The 19,471-nt window shown below is 47.9% G+C and overlaps 1 protein-coding gene across 3 annotated transcripts in view; it reads left to right on the forward strand.

Annotated features, from left to right (window-relative positions):
- The window catches only part of Tmem131l (transmembrane 131 like), a 155,268-nt gene extending 150,601 nt beyond the window's left edge, over positions 1-4,667 (forward strand). For 2 of the 3 annotated variants that reach the window (XM_045131054.1, XM_045131053.1), the window contains exons 32-35: positions 334-454; positions 1,585-1,673; positions 2,711-2,850; positions 3,685-4,099. In XM_045131054.1, coding sequence (XP_044986989.1) covers positions 334-454; positions 1,585-1,673; positions 2,711-2,850; positions 3,685-3,960 — 626 coding nt within the window. In that variant the 3' untranslated portion in view covers positions 3,961-4,099. The other variant, XM_004655955.2, reaches the window with a different exon arrangement.
- The last annotated feature ends 14,804 nt before the right edge of the window (positions 4,668-19,471 follow it).

Genomic DNA, 19,471 nt, shown 5'->3' on the forward strand with positions numbered 1-19,471 from the left:
CTGCTCACCTGACGGCCCTTTTTCATCGCTGCATCTCTGGGATCTGTGACAGGACCTGGTGGGAAGTCTGCCCTTAGATACATTTGTCACCTACGTCAGGGATAATCACATACCATCTGAGGACAAGATCAAAGCAGAATTGTGTATTTCGGTCTTACATCCCGAGCTAATAATGCCCAGTGTCGAGCAAGCAGCAATAGTCTGCGTTCGCGGGTGACATGGGAGTGTTTGAAGGGAGGCAAGAAAAGCCTAGTTGGGTTTTGTGGGGGAAGCGGCCAGCGGCCACGTGGGGAAGGAGGTGGACTGACAGGCAGGCCTTGCTCTCCTCCCCAGGTCTGTACCCCCCCGGGGACCTGTGGCCCTCCCAGCCCCTGTGCCTGAGCAGCAACTTCTGCTGCCCTGTGGAGAACAGCACCCCTGGCGTGGCCCAGGAGCCGCCTCCGGGCCCTGACAGGTAGGCCCGTGTCTGGCCCACGGCCTTGTAGTGGAATTGGAACTCGGTTTGTTAAGTCATCCTCACAAATACAAGGATCAGGTGACCTTGGGGGTGGGGGAGCTTGCTTTCGCCATGTTTTCTTCGATTGCATTGTATTAAAACAAACCAGGCACTGAGAGAAACGTGAAATCAAAGCTGCAAAGCTGGTAACCATGTCAGACCTGCCTGGTTTGTTTTATTGAAAAGACGATTTCATATATAAAGCAAATTCCAAAACCGGTCGTGTTTCCTGCTTCCTAGCAGATTTTCATTTTCCCACCACAAGATTTTTGAATACATTTACAAACTTAAAAGGCCAGAGAGCTTAAGTATCAAAAACTCGCTACCCAATGGCGGCTTCTTGAACGCGCCGTTGGATATTAAGTTCATCATTCACTTAGGGGTCTTGGAAAAATGTTGATGTCTTTGTTTAGTCACGACACCCACTGGAAAGTGTACGGTCTAGCATCTTTCAACAGTATTTACTGTCCTAATGTCCAGATCCGGTTTGCAGTGCTGGTCAAAGTATGAGTCACAGTCTCTGCAGTGGCGGCTTCTCCACGCTGAATGCTGCCTGTGCTCTGAGGGAGAGGTGCCTTTGGGTGTGTGCCAAGGTACTCGGAGGTGTCTCTGTTGAAGCCACAGCCATGGGATCTGTGTCGCACGCACCCTTGTGCAAGCCCTCTGCCCTGCAGGCGGAATGACACTGGCGATGATGAGCAGTTACTAATAATAAGCCCTTGACTCTGACTCTGATAAAGTACTTTTCTTTTTTAAATTTATTCACTTGAGAGAGAAAGAGGCAGATAGAGAGACAATGGGCACACACCAGGGCCTCCAGCCACTGCAAAGAAACTCCAGATGCATGCGCCACCTTGTGCATCTGGCTTACGTGGGTCCTGGGAAATCAAACAGGGGTCCTTTGGCTTTGAAGGCAAGTGCCTTAATTGCTAAGCCTTCCCTCCAGCCCAAAAGGACGTTTTGGGTCTCCTTGAACTGGGGTCATTTTCAGTGGTTAGGAGGTGGGGCAGTGGGGCCGTTCTTGGCTTGCTTTGCTCAATCCCATGTGCCGTCTCTGAAACCAGACCTCATTTTCTCCTCTGCGACAGCTTCATTGACTGGAGCGCAGGCTGCGACGGCCGGTTTCCCAACATGTTCTGCCCGCCGGAACTGAACGATTACACCACCTTTCCAGAAGGTAAAACGGTTTGATCAAGCCTTGTGCATTCAGTTCCTCTCTGAAGGGCAGGGCAGCACTGTTTGGACTTGGTCACTAGCCTGTGGAAGAGCACGGACTCAGGCAGGCTGCCTAGTGGCTCTCCTGCGCCCCCCCCCCCAGCACCCTCCACTGGTGTCTGGGGGCTTCTGTGTGTAACCTTGCAGTTAGTCCTTATGTGAGGTGGAAGCGGCTTATTTGTATTTCCGTAGACCTGACTGTGGCTTTGTTGGGAGGCCCGACGCTAGTTCTTTTTAGGCAGCAAGGCCCCCGTGAAGCAGAACTGGTTATGCTCTTGTTCTCCAGCATGCTCCCCCCCATGGGAGGAGCTACAGAAGGAAGGAAGCTGGGCGGATGCTGGTTACTGAGGCTGCCTCTCCTGCATCCTCAGTCACGTGATTTCCACGACCACCTGGAAACCACTCCTGCCCCAGGTTACTGTTGGCCAGCACTGCCTGTTCTGTGCCTGGAAGGGTTAGGAAGCCCTGCGCTGGGGACCTGGGTTCTGGCCCATGCGTTGCCGGCGGCCTGCCACCAGGGGGAGTTTTGGTAGTTTCCTCCCTACACTTGCGAGGCTGTGTGTGTTCTCCCAGACATTTGAGAAGCACTTGGGTTCCAGTAGCCGGGTTGGGCATGACAGCCCACCGTGAAGTGAAGAGAGCGTGTGGCTCAGTGGTAGAGCACGTGAGACTCCAGGTTCCATCCCCAGCACTGGGTGGGGGAAAATTAAGAATTGGCGACTGTCTTGCCACTTTCAAATGTGTAGCAGTGATGTAAGTGTGCTTGGTGTCTTAAAAATACGCCCATCAAATGATCAAATGCAGACACACGTAAGCCTCAGGCAGTGCTTCCCTGAGGTCTCCCAGGTAGCAGTGAAGCTACCCTCCTGGTCCACAGGGGTTCAGCGTTTCTGTCTGTCTTTCACTTGCCAGTAAGATGTGAAAAGCTTTTCATCCAAGAGTGAGAATTAACTCTCTGCAAGAATACTGACCTGCGTTCCTGCCTCTTGCTCCTCACAGACAACGTGAGCTACCGCAGCGGGTTCCCGTGCCCCGCAGAAGTGCAGACTGACTTTATTGGCCACAGCTCTCACTCTACCTGGAACACCCCAGCCAGTGTGCCCGCTGCCTGGGGCCATGCCAGTTTCGTCAGCTCTCCAGTGGGTATTGCTGTGCCGTGGGTGGCAGAGCTCCTGTTGTCTAACCTCCTTTATCCCCGCTCTCCACTTGGCCTCGGCCCTGCACTCAGCAGCCAAAGCTGGCTTGTCATTGTTAGATCGGTCACAAGCCAGGTGGAGGAGCTTAACGTGTAGAATTTGGGACTTGGAGTCAGGAACAGTCCTGGACGTCACCACACGGGCTTGTTTATAGTTAAAATTGAGCTTGGGCCAGAGAGCCCTTTGACCCGTGGCTGTCTTTCTGTGGTTTCTCCAGTCTTTTCAACTGTGATAAGAGATGAAGTGAAAGTCCCACAGGGTCAGTCACAGGTCAGTGACTAGATCCAACATTATTCCCTTTCATAGCCACTCCATACTTTTTTTTTCTGTCTCTCTCTATGAAATACATTTGGCTGTGAGCCCTTCCTTAGATTGCAAATGAGCTTATCCAGTTAGATGAGGATCTCTTAATCCTCCTTTTGAGAAAAGTGGACTTGAAACAACCCAGAATGTTCAGAACGGTTTGCAGACTCGCAGGTAACTTGACTGTACCCCGTGGTGTTAGTTCTGGATGTCCACTCAGCCTCCTTTTCGTTAATTTTTTAAATTAAAAAATAATTTATTTACATGCAAGAGAGGGAGAGAACGGGTGCTCCAGAGCCTCTAGCCCCTGCAAATGAACTCCAGAATAATGCATGCACCTCCATGTGCATCTGGCTCATGTGGGATGTGGGGGACTTGAACCTGGGTCCTTAGGCTTTCTAAGCAAATGCCTTAACCACTGGGCCATCTCTCCAGCCCTCACTAACCCCTCCCCCCTCTCCATTTCAACTTCAGTCCTACCTCACCAGCACTCGAAGCTTGTCTCCCATGTCTGGACTGTTTGGCTCCATCTGGGCCCCACAGAGCGACGTGTACGACAGCTGCTGCCCCCTCGGTCCCTCCTCGGAGCGCCCGACCCACATGGAGAGCCAGGCGCTCACGTGCAAGGAGTACTGCCCGGGCTTCAACCCGTTCCGTGCCTACATGAACCTGGATATATGGACTACCACGGCAAATCGCAGTGCAAACTTCCCGCTGTCCAGAGACTCCAGTTACTGCGGGAATGCGTGAAGGGATTGGAATTTGAAACAATGTGAATAAAAAGCCTTGTGTTTTGATTACTAGCAGAAACTGGTTGTTGAGATAGATTATGACGTTGGCGGATATTTTGGCACTTTTTTATGAAAATAAATGTGTGTGTGTGTGTTTTTTTTTTTTAAGTGAAATCTGGGTGCTCTGATTTTGGAAGACTTCCTGAGTGCGTGGCAGAGACCTGTGTCGTGACCTCCCGCATTCAGGAAGTGTGGAAGTGCATCATGGCCAAGGCTTAAAGTCTGACGACGGAGTGTTCCTGAGCCCGAGACCCAAGGGAGGTTCAGAACTTGAAGCCACTTGGGTGCCGTTCACAAGGTGTGACTTTGTTCTAATGTGGCTCAGGCAGCCGGGGGTTCCGACAAGTCCTGCATGTCCTGTCACTAGAGCCCGTGACAGCTAGGAGAGCCCACTCGGCAGGAAGTCATTTCCAGGATCGATGTCCTGGGGGAGTCCTGGTGCTTCACGACTGCTGGCATTGAAGCAGGGACTGAGCAGGCTTGCCTCAGTACTAGTACTTAGCAGCCTCAGTACTGGTGCTTAGTAGGGAAGTTAGGTGGCTGGTGCCAAACTGGTTTGTGTTTGCTTGTCACTGAGAGGTCCACATGATGGTGGCATTACCTGTTTGACATGTGTAAACTTGGAAAACATTTTTAACTTAATAAAAAAAATGTCTTATTTTCATATCCCCTTTTGTCTTTATTGAAGAGTCAAGTCAGAATGCGTTTGAAGTGGAACGCTGTGTTTGCAGTTTGGAACGTAATCCTTTTGGGCCATGGTTGACTGAGTTAGGGCCTGGGACAGGCGTCAGCCTTCCTGCACACACTGGGCTGCTCTTCTGCAGGAGAGCGCCTCAGAGGCCGCACAGAAGGGGGAGCCGGGCCGTGGGCTCAGGGGTCCGTGTTGGGTGTGCACAGAGGAGGCGACCTGGAGTGTCCTTGTGTGAGCGCCCTCGGCGTGAAGCAGCCAGCTATGGTGTGCACACGCTTTAAGCACTGGGGCCACGTAGAGCTGGTTTGGGGTCCCACCCAGTCTACAGCGGAGCAGCAGGAACGGGGGGGGGGGGATGCACAGGAGGGCAAAGGAAACCTGGAGCTGGGAAGGTCCAGTGCAGCCAGGAGCCACTTGAGCAGGTGACCGGTAGGCGAGAGTCTCTGGGGAGCAGTGTCCCTAAAGCAGGCACTGCAGGGGGGACAGAAGCCAGTGAGTATGTGAGGAGCCTGGCCCCAGGTAGACAGTGAATGCCGCAGGCAAGGTCACCAAAAACCTTGGGTCAGCCCGATACTGCCAAATGAACAACACTTGTGTGCCACATCTGCCCATGGAAATGTCTACCAGGCAACTGGTAAGCTGCTAAGTCTGGAGAAATCAGTCAGCTGGGTTAAAAAAGAGCTGGAGAGATTGGTCAGCAGTTAAGGCACTTGCCTGCAAAGCCTAAGGACCCAGGTGTGATTCCTCAGTACCCATGTGAAACCAGATGCACAAGGCGGCACATGTGTCTGGAGTTTGTAGTTGCTAGAAGCCCTGGTGTGCCACACCCGTTCTCTCCCTCTCTCTCTCTTTCTCTCATTCTCCTCTCTGCTTTCACATAAATGAATAAATTCAAAAAAGTTTTAAAAACAGGACATTGGAGAAAACAGACCTGTCCTTGTAGACAGACGCACACCATTGGGGCAGACGACGCAGCCTCCAGCCTCTCCACACGCTGACCCTTTCTGCCTCAGAGATCCCTGAGGGATTGAATGACATAACGTTTAGAGTGCTTAACACAAGCGCCCTCCATCAGCTGTTTCCACTGTTGGAGACCATTGCTAACGTCGCTGGAAAGAACACCAAACTCAAAGACCAGGTCACAGCATTGCAAATAGCATTCACATCCATTGCCTGTAAGACTCAGGTCCGCCATGTACACGGGGCTCCTTCAAAACTTCCAATAGCTTCCTGAGAAAACTAACATGACGCACAAGGAAACTGCATGATTGTATAGAGGACTTTCCGAGGACAATGATGCTATCTACTTGATATTTTTCAAAATTTAAGAGAAAAGGCTGGACTTTAGCTTTCCTATTGAACTAGCTGGTCATAGGTGGCTTTGTGCCATTGGAAATGAACCGTTGGCCTTGGCAGCAAGTCCACTTGCAGTCTTTGTCTTTCTAACATCTGCCACGTTGGTCTCTGTCTTTACAGCCCTGGATCTTTGTGCAGAGCTGTGACTTGGGACTGTTGAGAGCATTGTACACATTGCCTTCTAGTGATTCATATGCGTCAAAAGGAAAAAGAAAAAGTTAATTAGGCTGCCACAGCCACTCAGGTCTGTGGAAAGGATTCTGACGTCTTCACGCAGGATCTATATGCAGTTTCCACTTTCTGTTCATCCCTTAATAGCTACCAACTAAACTCTGTTGTCTATTCTTAGTTTTTTTTAAAAAATAAGCAAACTGGATGTGGTGGTGCACGCCTTTAGTCTCAGTGCTTGGGAGGCAGAGGTAGGAGGATCTCTGTGAGTTCAAGGTCTCCCTGAGACTACATAGTGAATTCCAGGTCAGCCTGAGCTAGAGCGAGACCCTACCTTGAAAAAACAAAACAACAAAAACAAAATCAGCAAAAGAAAAAACCCACCAAGGGAACATTATAATAAAATAGTCCCAAAGGAGAAAAAGGTCTAATATTTCTTAAATACATGGCCTATTAAAAGTTAATCATACTTGGGCTGGAGAGATGGCTTAGCAGTTAAGGCACCTGCCTGCAAAGCCAAAGGATTTTACTCTCCAGGACCCAAGTAAGCCAGATGCACAAGGGGGCGTACATGTCTGGAGTTCCTTCGCAATGGTTGGAGACCCTGGCGCGCCCATTCTCTCCCTCCCCCTCTCTCTTATCTCTCGTTCTCTCTCAAATAAATTAATGAATAAAATATATGTTAAAAATAAATGAAAGCTAATCATACTTGAGTATTTCTTGAATATATGACATGAAAGAGAACAATGATTGATGAGAAAGTCTAAAGTAGTGTTTACTGATGGTGTCTTCTAGCAAAATTTCATTAATCCTCCTGAATTGTTATTGGCTTGCTTCAGGTCAGTGCAGTGTACAAGGTTCATGATTAATTTGTATGTGTGTATGCACATGTGTGTGCAGATGTGTATCTACGGCATATGCATGTGTATGCAGATGCACATGCCCTGAGCACAAGTGTACAGAGTCCAGAGGAAGACACTGGCTTCACCACCTGCCTCATTTATTAAAACAAAAAAAAAATATTAGAGAGAGAGGCAGACAGAGAACAGGCATGCCAGGGCCTTTAGCCACTGCAAATGAATTCCAGAAGCATGCATCTGGCTTACGTGGGTTCTGGGGAAATGAATCTGGGTCCTTTGGCTTTGCAGGCAAGCACCTTAACCGCTAAGCTATCCCTCCAACCCTGCCTCATTTCTTTAGACAAGTTCTCTCATCGAACCCGAAGCTCATGGGGTTTTGTTGGCTTGGTTAGACTGACTGATCAGCAAGCTCCAGCAATCCTCCTGTCTCTCTCTCTACCTCTCTCAGTCAGCATTAGGGTTACAGGTATGTGTTACCACACCTAGCTTTTTACGTGGGTGCTGGGGCGCAAATTCAGTCCTCTCCTTGCACAGTAAACACTGTGACCCACTGAGCCATCTCCCCAGCCCTTGAGCTTTGTTCTCAGTGCTAAGAGAGTGTTTGACACAGGAGTTTATCAGATCGAGAGAAAAGAACATGCTGGGCTGCCACCAAGAAAGCCCTCCGCTCTGGCTGTGCCCCTCACACTTCCTTGTCCCCCAGCTCCTTTATTTTGCTTACTTAAGGCCCTAAACACAAGGGTAGTGGTGCAAAGGACGCAGCCAGGTACCAAGCACAGAAGGAGAGACGCTTGGATGCTGGGTGTCAGTATTGTGGGGTGTCTGGGAAACCCCAGGATGTACACAGTGTGGTACTGTGTACAGTTCCAGGCATCTATGTACTAGGATGTAACCCTTGAGACTAAACAGGGTCTATTGTACAAGGCATCCTCTAAAAATTGTAAACACAGCATGATGATGGTCCCCTGTAATCACATAGGATGTTGAGGCAGGAGGATTTTAAGGCCAGCCTGGGCAATGGAGTGAGACTCTCAAACAACCAAAACGACAGCCGTTCATTGTAAGGGAATGATATGGACGATGCAAGGGAACGGAAGGCTGGAGAGCTGCTTCGTGAGCAGCGCACTTGCCACCCAACTCCGAGTACCTGGGTCCGGATTGCCGGGTCTCACATCCAAGTGGGAGGCCGTGGAAGGCTTCTGAAACCTGGTGTGTCTGTGCTGAGATGGGAGGCAGCGAGAGGAGGATTTCCTGGAGGCTTGTGAATGGAGCGATGGACAAGGAGGCCCTGGTGGAAGGAGAGGACCAACGTGCAAACCGTCCTCCAGCCTGTACATGTGTGTGCTGTGGCCTGCGTGCACCACGTCTCACACACGCTCACATAAATAATGGAGGACGCAGGGTTTATGAACAGTATGGAAACACACTATACACGCAGGGGCTGAGGTGCACGAGTGGGAATTTAAGTGATTTTCTCTTTTTTTGTGTGTCTTTTCTTTCTTTTTCTTTTTGAGGGGGGAGGAGGGCATTATCTCTTATTAGCATGCATGACTATCGTTACCCTTACCTCATTGAAACTTAATTAAATCTTAAGGGAATTTTATTTAACAATGGTATCTTAAAAACAGATTTTAAAGTCATAATAAAGTTTACATCATGCTATAAAAGGACGTAATTTAAATGCCAAGGGAAAGTGAAACTCTCAGTAAGTATTTGCCAATAAAAATCCTGTAAAATGAGGTATGTGGTAATTACTTGTGCTAGGATTAAACTCACATAACAATGTCTTTACATACGAGTTTAGCCAATATACAAAATGCATGGCAGTGTAATTTCAACTAATCAAAATGAAGGGAAGTATTCTAAAAGTCAACTTTAAAATACAGCTTTGTTGAAGTATATATACTAGGATATTTATGCAAACTCTAATTAGCATTTCCCCATAATCACTCTGTGTGACCCAGACCTTTAAACACTTTTCTTTTTGCAGTGCGGGGATCAAACCCAGGGCCGTGCATATGCTGGAAAATTCTCTACCATATTAAGCTATATCCCCAACCCTCAGACATTTGAATAACCTAATGTAAGAATTGTTGATAAAACAAAATGTACTTGGATTTTAACCAATTATTTAAAAGAAAAACCTCTTACTTTCAGGTATTAAAAACCCAAAGCACAAATCCTTTACATAGTGACATTTCATCTTTCCATGGGTTCATTTACTCACTGTAGTTATAATACTTACTTAAAATCTAAGAGCGACTAAATGACAGATCTTCCACTATAACCTTGGGATTGAATGAAATGTGACCTACAACTGATTACAATTCAATACTGAAACAAATTCCTGCAAAAAAAAGGGGGGTAATCATGTAGTGCTGGCTCAATACAAATTCAAAAGGGGGTAATTATATAGTGCTCAATACAAACCCAAACAAGGGTAATCATGTGGTGCTCAATACAAACCCAAACAAGGGTAATCATGTGGTGCTCAATACAAAGTCAGAGGGGGGGGGGCGTAATCATGTAGTGCTCAATACAAAGTGAAAGGGGGGGGGTAATCATGTAGTGCTCAATACAAAGTCAAGGGGGGGTGTAATCATGTAGTGCTCAATACAAAGTCAAGGGGGTGTAATCATGTGGTGCTCAATACAAAGTCAAAGGGGGTGTAATCATGTAGTGCTCAATACAAAGTCAAAGGGGTGTAATCATGTGGTGCTCAATACAAAGTCAAAGGGGGTGTAATCATGTAGTGCTCAATACAAAGTCAAGGGGGGGTGTAATCATGTAGTGCTCAATACAAAGTCAAAGGGGGGGTAATCATGTAGTGCTCAATACAAAGTCAAAGGGGTGTAATCATGTAGTGCTCAATACAAAGTCAAAGGGGGGGTAATCATGTAGTGCTCAATACAAAGTCAAAGGGGGGTAATCATGTAGTGCTCAATACAAAGTGAAAGGGGGTGTAATCATGTAGTGCTCAATACAAAGTCAAAGGGGTGTAATCATGTAGTGCTCAATACAAAGTCAAAGGGGGGGTAATCATGTGGTGCTCAATACAAAGTCAAAGGGGGGGTAATCATGTAGTGCTCAATACAAAGTCAAAGGGGGGGTAATCATGTGGTGCTCAATACAAAGTCAAAGGGGGGGTAATCATGTAGTGCTCAATACAAAGTCAAAGGGGGAAGTAATCATGTGGTGCTCAATACAAAGTCAAAGGGGGGGTAATCATGTGGTGCTCAATACAAACCCAAACAAGGGTAATCATGTGGTGCTCAATACAAACCCAAACAAGGGTAATCATGTGGTGCTCAATACAAAGTCAAAGGGGGGGGGTAATCATGTAGTGCTCAATACAAAGTCAAAGGGGGGTAATCATGTAGTGCTCAATACAAAGTCAAAGGGGGGGTAATCATGTGGTGCTCAATACAGAGTCAAAGGGGGGTGTAATCATGTAGTGCTCAATACAAAGTCAAAGGGGGAAGTAATCATGTGGTGCTCAATACAAAGTCAAAGGGGGGGTAATCATGTAGTGCTCAATACAAAGTCAAAGGGGGGGTAATCATGTGGTGCTCAATACAAAGTCAAAGGGGGGTAATCATGTAGTGCTCAATACAAAGTCAAAGGGGGGGTAATCATGTAGTGCTCAATACAAAGTCAAAGGGGGGGTAATCATGTGGTGCTCAATACAAAGTCAAAGGGGGGTAATCATGTAGTGCTCAATACAAAGTCAAAGGGGGGTAATCATGTAGTGCTCAATACAAAGTCAAAGGGGGGGGTAATCATGTGGTGCTCAATACAAAGTCAAAGGGGTGTAATCATGTAGTGCTCAATACAAAGTGAAAGGGGGGTAATCATGTGGTGCTCAATACAAAGTCAAAGGGGGGTAATCATGTGGTGCTCAATACAAAGTCAAAGGGGGGTAATCATGTAGTGCTCAATACAAAGTGAAAGGGGGGTAATCATGTAGTGCTCAATACAAAGTCAAAGGGGGGTAATCATGTAGTGCTCAATACAGAGTCAAAGGGGGGTAATCAAAATTCCTCAGGCATTCTTCATGGAAATAGAAAAAACAATCCAAAAATTCATTTGGAATCACAAAAACCCTTGAATATCTAAAATAATACTGAGCAACAAAAATAAGGCTGGTGGTATCACCATACCTGATTTTAACCTATACTACTGTTTTTGTAACAAAAACAGCAGAAGGCCCTCATCAGATTTTTTTTTTTCCCCCAAGATGGGGTCTTACTCTAACCCAGGCTGACCTGGAATTCACTGTGTAGTCTCAGGGTGGACTTGAACTCACAGTGATCCTCCTACCTCTGTCTCCTGAATGCTGGGATTAAAGGTGTACACCTCCACACCCAGCTAGAAATGTTTTTTTTGTTTTTCACAGTTGCAATTTGGGAAGTCCAAAGTGCTGGCATCTGATGAGGACCTTCTGCTGGGATTTGGAAGGACAAGAGTGTAAATTCCAGGAGCCCTTTTTAATTTAATTTTTTTTTTACCCTTTTTTCGAGGTAGGGTCTCACTCTAGCTCAGGCTGACCTGGAATTCACTATGTAGTCTCAGGGTGGCCTTGAACTCACGGCAATCCTCCTACCTCTGCATCCCGAGTGCTGGGATTAAAGGCGTGCACCACCATGCCTAGCTTTCTAATTTATTTAATTTATTTGTAAGCAGACAGAGAGAGAGAGAGAGAGAGGGTGCGCCAGGGCCTTCAGCCACTGAAAACTCCAGATGCCTGTGCCACTTTGTGCATGTGGCTCTGTGGTACTTTGAATAGATGGCCCCCAAAATATTTAGTGTTTTATTAGTTTGTAGTTTGGATCTGCAGCCACGTGGGTGGAGAAGGTGTCACTGGGTAGATCTAAGGTGTGGTGGTGGGTTTGAAATTTTGATCAAAAGATACGCAAAGTGTGCCTAGCTGGAGTTCCTGCAGTATGTTGTGTGGTTGTGGCTTTTGGCCTTTTTTTTTTTTTTTTTAATCTCTCTGCTTGGTCCTTCAAGAGGGTGCCAGCTTCTTCTGCCTTTATGGAACTTCCCCTGGATCTGTAAGCTTCAATAAATATCCATTCCTCCATAACAGTGGCTGCTTTGGAAGTTCATCTCAGTGAACCTGAAGCTGTGTACTATGGGCTCCATGGGGGTACTTGGGAATTGAACCCTAGTCGTTAGTCTCTGCAGGCAAGCGCTGTAACCACTGAGCAATCTCTCCAGCTCCCCAGGAGCCCTTTCTATAGCAATCTTGATTTATTCTTGCCAGCAGAGCCCCTAAGATCTGAATACCTCACGTTGGGCCCTACCCCACACTGTTGCATTTCTGTCATGTGAATTTTTGGGGTACATGTTCAAACCATAGCACTGTGTTCCCGTGCAGTAACCAATGACTCCGCTGACAAGCTTAGAGGATGCTCCGGGGCAGCTGTCCCTACTGTGACTCAGCCCTTCAGGCTACATGCCTCTTGTGCCTTTGGCATTGCCATGAGAAGTTTCCCCATTCACCACCCCAGAGGGCTTTGAGCTCAGCCAGCTGGCCACATCTATGTTTGCTGCTGCAGAGACACACCATGTCTCTCCTCTGCTCACAGCCCATTGGCTGAAATTAGTCCCAGGACCTCACTCCAGGAGGGAAAGAGCTAGGGAAATTGAAGCACCCATGTGTCCCCAGAGAAGAAAACTCGCTCTGAGAACCCAGCCAGGGTTTTACCTTCCACTTGAACAGGCCTTGAAGAGGCTTCTCCATGCCTCCTCCAGTTGGAGGAATTTTGTTCTCTAAATCCTCCAACAACTGAGCTTCCTCCCACAGAAAGAGACCCTGGTGTCCCAGTGACAGTCTAAACAGAGCCCTGTCATTTTGTCTATGCCTTGGGGCTTACCGAAATCAAGCACCGATCTCTGTGTGACAGGGGGCTTCCAGTCCTCCATCCGCCCAGAGCTAGACTCATGCCATGACTGCTGCCATTGATGCCCCCCGTGGGAGCCTAGCCAGCTTCTCAAACACACTGAGCTTCAGTCCCAGGAAAACAGGGTCTAAAGCCTGTCAGCGAGTGGGGTCAGCTGCTCAAACACAGCTGGCCAGAGTGACTGTCAGCCGTGTAATCAATTCCCAGAGAGCTCACTGCCACTGGTAGATTGTTCCCAAACAGAACTTGAAGAAATCAATTCCTAGCCAAGCGTGGCGGTGCATGGCTTTCATCCCGGCATTTGGGAGGCAGAGGTAGGAGGATCGCTGGGAGTTCGAGGCCACCCTGAGACTCCATAGTGAATTCCAGGTCAGCCTGAGCTGGAGTGAGACCCTATCTCAAAAAATCAAAACAAAATAATTTTTAAAAACCATTGCTTTCAATATGTGATAACACCTAGGGGCTGGAAAGGCCAGATACCAGCAAGAGGCAGCAGAAAGCAGGTGTGAGCAAAACACAGTTTGGGCTTCCGAGGAAGAGCTGTCAGGACAAGGCAGAGTGAGCCTGGCAGCCTGAGAGGTGGCCATGCCTTTGACAGTTGACACCTACACAGCCATGCCTTGGCTGCAGAAATGGCACTAGGGTGTCACTCACAATGACTACTTCCCTCCCTCTGACTGGTTGCCCATAGCTTCAACCACCCTCTGTGACTCTTAAGACCATCATTCTCAGGTTAAAGGCACTTGCTTGCAATGCCTGAAGGCCTGGAGCTCAATTCCCCAATACTCACGTAAAGCCAGGTACACAAAGTGGCACATACATCTGGAGCTCATTTGCAAGGGCAGGAGATCCTGGCCCACCATACTCATTCTCTCTATATCCCTGCCTGTCTCTCACTCTCTTACTCTGAAAAAAAAAAAAAAAATCCACTTGTTAAGATTAAGTTAAGGGATTGGGATATGGCCCAGTGGTATAAAGCTTGTCCAGGCCTTGAGAGTCCAATCACCATGCGCACGAGAGAGAGATAGGAAGAGAGAGAATCGGTAAGGAGGGTCTGAAAAGATGCTGTAGGGGCTAAGGTACTTGCCTGTAAAACCTAACAATTCGAGTTCACTTCCCCAGTGCCCACATAAAGCCAGATGTGCAAGATGGTACATGCATCTGGAGTTTGGCTGCACACCCATTCTCTCTCTATCACCTTGCAAATAAATAAAATATTTTTTTTTTAAAGAATGAGAGCTGGGCGTGGTGGCACAAGCCTTTAATCCCAGCACTCAGGAGGCAGAGGTAGGAGAATTGCTGTGAGTTTGAGAGGCCAGCCTGGGACTGTAGAGTGAATTCCAGGTCAGCCTGGGATAGAGACTCTATCTCAAAAAAAAAAAAAAAGAAAAAGAAAAAGAAAAGAAAAGATGGGGAGAGGTGAAGGGAGGAAGGAGGAAGTTAAGAAAGAAAGATAGAATATATCCCCCCCCCCACTGGCTGTAGAAAATACAGTTAGCAAAGGAAACAGCTAATAATCATAGCAATCGAACCACCTTGAAGCATTTTGGCCCGCAGTCAGTCCTCGTTGCTCAGTGACAGGGATGTAATCTGAGAAGCACGGTGCTAATGATCTCTGGTTTGACTTAATGAGGACCGTGGTCACAGGCTAAAGGCAGGGTGGTAAGGACACATGGAGGCCTGAAGCCAGGCGTGTCGGCCTGCGGTCTCAGCCACTGAGGAGGCTGAGGCGGTAGGACTGTCTGACCCCAGGAGTTCTAGACTGGATTCCTCATTGCTTAGCATCCTGGAATGGCTTCCGCTAACTGAGCAAGGGCAGGTCACTCACCCAACATGACCTCTTGACGCAATCAAGAGACGTGGCAAAACACCACCAGGTCCAGGAAGTTACTGGGGGCATGGGTGGCACACTTTTATGGTAAGCCATCTCTCTTTGGTAGAAGGCTCTCAAATCATGTCAAAAGAAAACTCATGGACCAGCAATCCAGCTGCTGCTTATTGTTAAGCTCCGAGCTTGACTTTTTACATGATGTGTCTGCAGTAGCTTTGTGGGTGACAGTATCCCCAGGAGCACATGAGCAATGCAATGTGTTTCAGCCTCAATGTGACAGCTGTGAGGTCACTAGTCAATGGGATTTTTTTTTTTAGCTCAGTTACACGTTTATGGGGCCAGCCTAGGATCCTAGGCAGATCGTTGGTGGCAGACGTGACTATGAAGCCCATGAGTCTTTATTTTTTTAAATATTTTATTTTATTTGTTTGTTTAACAGAGAAAGAAGAAGAAGAAGAGAGAGAGAGAGAGAGAGAGAATGGGTGCACCAGGGCCTCTAGCCACTGCAAACAAACTCCTGACGGGTGCGCCCCCCCTTGTGCATCTGGCTAACGTGGCTTCTGGGGAATCGAACCTGGGTCCTTTGGCTTTGCAGGCAAGTGCCTTAACTGCTAAGCCATCCCTCCAGCCCGAGTCTTTTCGTTCAGATTCATGTGCGAGTGTGTGGACTAGTTTTCTCCCCATTCTGCGAAAAGCTGGACTTAGTTCTGAATGCCTATTAGACTTAATTGCATCTCCCAACATAGAAACACCAACATTACCTGTTCTAATCACTTCCCAGCCCAAACCTTGTCCTGGTGTGTTCATTTCCTTAAGTCTTCAACATTGTCACCATCTTGCTGGCCCACGGTACGAAGGACCTAAGTGCCCAGTAGCCTAGGAGAAATAAGCCCAGGCATGCTCCCTTGTCTTAACTGTCTCACATTCACTTGGTCTGTAAACGATTTACTCATAAATTCTTTGAAATTTTGTAACATTTTATATTTTTTAATTTATTTGAGACCGAGAGAGAATGTAGTTGCACAGGGCCTACAGGTGCTGAAAACAGACTCCAGACGCATGCTCCACCTTGTGCATCTGGCTTACACGGGTACTGGAGAATCGAATCTGGGTCCTTAGGCTTTGTAGGCAAGTGCCTTGACCCCTGAGCCATCTCTCCAGTCCAAGACAGAGTTTTGCTATGCTATGCAGTTTAGAACTCCTGGGGTCAGACAGTCCTACTGCCTCAGGTTCCTTAGTAGCTAAGACCACGGGCCGACACGCCTGGTTTAAGTACTCCACGTGTCCTTAGCACGCCAGCTTTAATCTGTGTCCTCATTAAGTCAAACCAGAGATCTGTTAAAAGCCAGACTTTGCTCTTGCTCTGGGCATACCAAAGTGACCCATGTCCAAATGGTCCTCACCTGAATGGAGGCGGTGTTCATATTTTAGAGGGGGCGATAATGACCCTCCCAGTGGCTTGCTGCATGGCAGACCACTGGACACTGGACACCTTAGTGGCCTCAAAGAAGAATGTCTGTTCTCTTATTGCTTCTGAGGGTCTGGGACTAAAGGCGTGCGCCACCACACCTGGCTCCAACAGTGCATTTTTTAAAATTTTGTTTTAATTTTTATTTATTTGAGAGCGACAGACACAGAGAGAAAGACAGATAGAGGGAGAGAGAGAGAGAATGGGCGCGCCAGGGCTTCCAGCCTCTGCAAACGAACTCCAGACGCGTGCGCCCCCTTGTGCATCTGGCTAACGTGGGACCTGGGGAACCGAGCCTCGAACCGGGGTCCTTAGGCTTCACAGGCAAGCGCTTAACCGCTAAGCCATCTCTCCAGCCCCCAACAGTGCATTTTTAAAGAGAAAACTAAACAAATCCAGATCCCTATTTCGAGAAGGAAATAAAATGGACTGACTTAAAGAGAAGTTAAGGGTGTTAGGAGAAGACCTTGCTGAGGTGGCGGCAGGTGGAAAAGGAAGGTCCCCTCCCCCTCCCCGCCCCCCAGGGAAGGACGAGCCTTTCGTGTTGAACGATGAGGTGGGAGGCAGAACTTTACATCGTGGAAAAGGGAAATGGTGACAGTGACGTGGAACAAGTGAGCCAAAGGGAAGTGGATGCCAACGAGGGCAGAAGTTCGACAACACGGGAGGGGGATCTGAGCATATTTTGAAATACTGCGCAACTTCCCTCCGACCACGCCGAGTGTCAGGGAAGCGCAGACGAGATGGGCACGGCAGCTGGTAAGTGTTGAATGCCCGTTTAGACCACAGCACCAGTCCCCGAAGCCCGCTGCAGAGCCTTCGGGCGGGGATGCTATTGGGTGCTGACCGGCCACCTCCTCCTTACGATGTAAGACGTTCGGGCTTCGTGCTGAGGACACGGAGGCAGCTAATCACACTGCAGTGACAACGTGACCATTTCCCGTCACGCGAAATGGGCTGAGCCAGTAGCCCTGTGTCAGCCTGGCAGGGACTGGGCTGTGTCTTTCGTCACCAAAACAAGCTGGCATGGCCCCACCTTAGCACTGCATCCTGCCTCCTTGCCATTTCTCAGATGTGCCAAGAATACCCCGGCTTTAAGCCTTTGCACAGACTGCGCCGGAAGCGCTCATTTCCCAGGTATCACATGACCCTCCATCCCTCCTGGTTGCTACCTGAACGCTACCTTATCAAAGGACTTCCTTAATCATGGCCACGGGGCAATGGCACTTTGTGATTTCCTTTTTTTTTTTTTTCTTTCGAGGTAGGGTGTCACTCTGGTCCAGGCGGACCTGGAATTAACTCGGTAGTCTCAGGGTGGCCTTGAACTCATGGCGATCCTCCTACCTTTGCCTCCCGAGTGCTGGGATTAAAGGCGTGCGCCACCACGCCCGGCTACTTTGTGATTTCCTTTGATACCCTTGAGGTTAAGTAGTCATTTAACATCAGTGTACAATGGTGATGCTTGCCTGTGACATCCGCATGGTGCAGATGGCTGTATTTCAGGATGGCACACTGACTTCGGCCGGAATTGCTGAGCCAAAACCAAGAGGAGAAACTCACCAGAGACATGTCTGGACTCCCAGTGGATTCTGTGTTTGGGAAACCAAGAGAGCCGGCCAGGGGAGATGGCTCAGCGGTCAAAAGGCACTTGCTTGCAAAGTCTGCCAGCCACAGTTCAATTCTCCAGTTCCCACTCAACCCCACATGCACAAAGTGGCACATGCATCTGGGATTTGTTTCTACTGTCAAGAGGCCTGGCACACCCTTACTCTCTTTCCATCTTTATCAACCTCTGCAAATAAGTAAATAAAAAGATTTTTTTAAAAGAAAGCAGTAAAACGTAAACTCATTGAGGCACATCCCAACATGCCACTCCTCTCCCCCTTGCACCATGACTATGTTTTCACTATAGTCCCTTTTTTATATTTTATTTATTTATTCGAGAGAGAGAGAGAGAGAGAGGCAGAGAATGGGTGCATCAGGGTCTCTAGCCACTGCAAACGAATTCCAGACATGTGCACCACCTTGTGCATCTAGCTTACGTAGGTACTGGGGAATCAAACCTGGGTCCTTAGGCTTTACAGGCAAGTGCCTTAACTGCTAAGCCATCTCTCCAGCCCTCACCATAGTTCTTATTGTTGCTTAACATGTTCCATGTTTACCTGCTTACAGATGTCATTTAATGCTATTCACTAAACATTTCTTTCTTTCTTTTTTTTTATTTTCAAGGTAGGGTTTTGTTCTAGCCCAGTCTGTTCTGGAATTTACTATGTAGTCTTAGGGTGGCCTCGAACTCACTCACAACAATCCTTCTATCTTTGCCTCCTGATTAAAGGTGTGTGTCGCCACACCCAGTGTAACATTTCTGTCTTTTGGAACATGTATGTGGTCACCACGTGTAATAGGACTGTACTTAGCTGGGACCATGTTCTACAACTGGCCTCTTTGAATCACCCCAGGGCTTTGAGAGTGGCTTCCGGTCCTAGGATGATCCCCATGACCCCTGCCTCTTGGTGTGTGTGACCCTCTTCCCTGGAGGATGGGTGGGACCAATAGAATATCATAAAGGCGATGGATTGTTGCTCCCTGGTTATGTTTCACTGGATTAGACCCTGTCTTGTCAGCGAGCTCCCGCTGTGGATGGCCTTGAGAAGCAAGCTCTTGTCACCAGGTAAAAGGCTCATTTTGGAAAAGCCCAGGTGGCGAGACAGTGCAGAGAGCAAGGAACTGAAGCCCTTCTCCTATTGCCCCAGGAGACGGATACTGCCCCAGCTCAGGGGAGTTTGGACATGAGTACTTGGCAAGTGTAGCCTTTGAAGAGATCAAGGTGCCTAGCAAGGACCCGGAGGGCAGCCTGATGAGACCCGTGCAGAGGACGCAGCTGAGTCGTGGCTACCAGGGTGGCCTCCAAATTCCGGGAGTAGACTGAGCTCTGTGAGGAAAGGGTGTTTTATTTGCTGCTACATTCTCAACATCTTGACCTTTGCTTTACACATTGTAAATACCTAGTAAATATTTATTAGATGAATACATAGGAAGGATCTTTATTTACCTTAAGAGAGACATTGTGTCTAATAAATTCACTAGGTATAATATATAACCAATAAATATATGTACACCTACAAAATATATCTATCAATAGAGTATGTATTAAAAAGCTTATAGCAGGGCTGGAGAGATGGCTTAGTGG

The sequence above is a fragment of the Jaculus jaculus genome, chromosome 12 (genome assembly GCF_020740685.1).
Source record: "Jaculus jaculus isolate mJacJac1 chromosome 12, mJacJac1.mat.Y.cur, whole genome shotgun sequence".
Lineage (NCBI taxonomy): Eukaryota > Metazoa > Chordata > Mammalia > Rodentia > Dipodidae > Jaculus > Jaculus jaculus.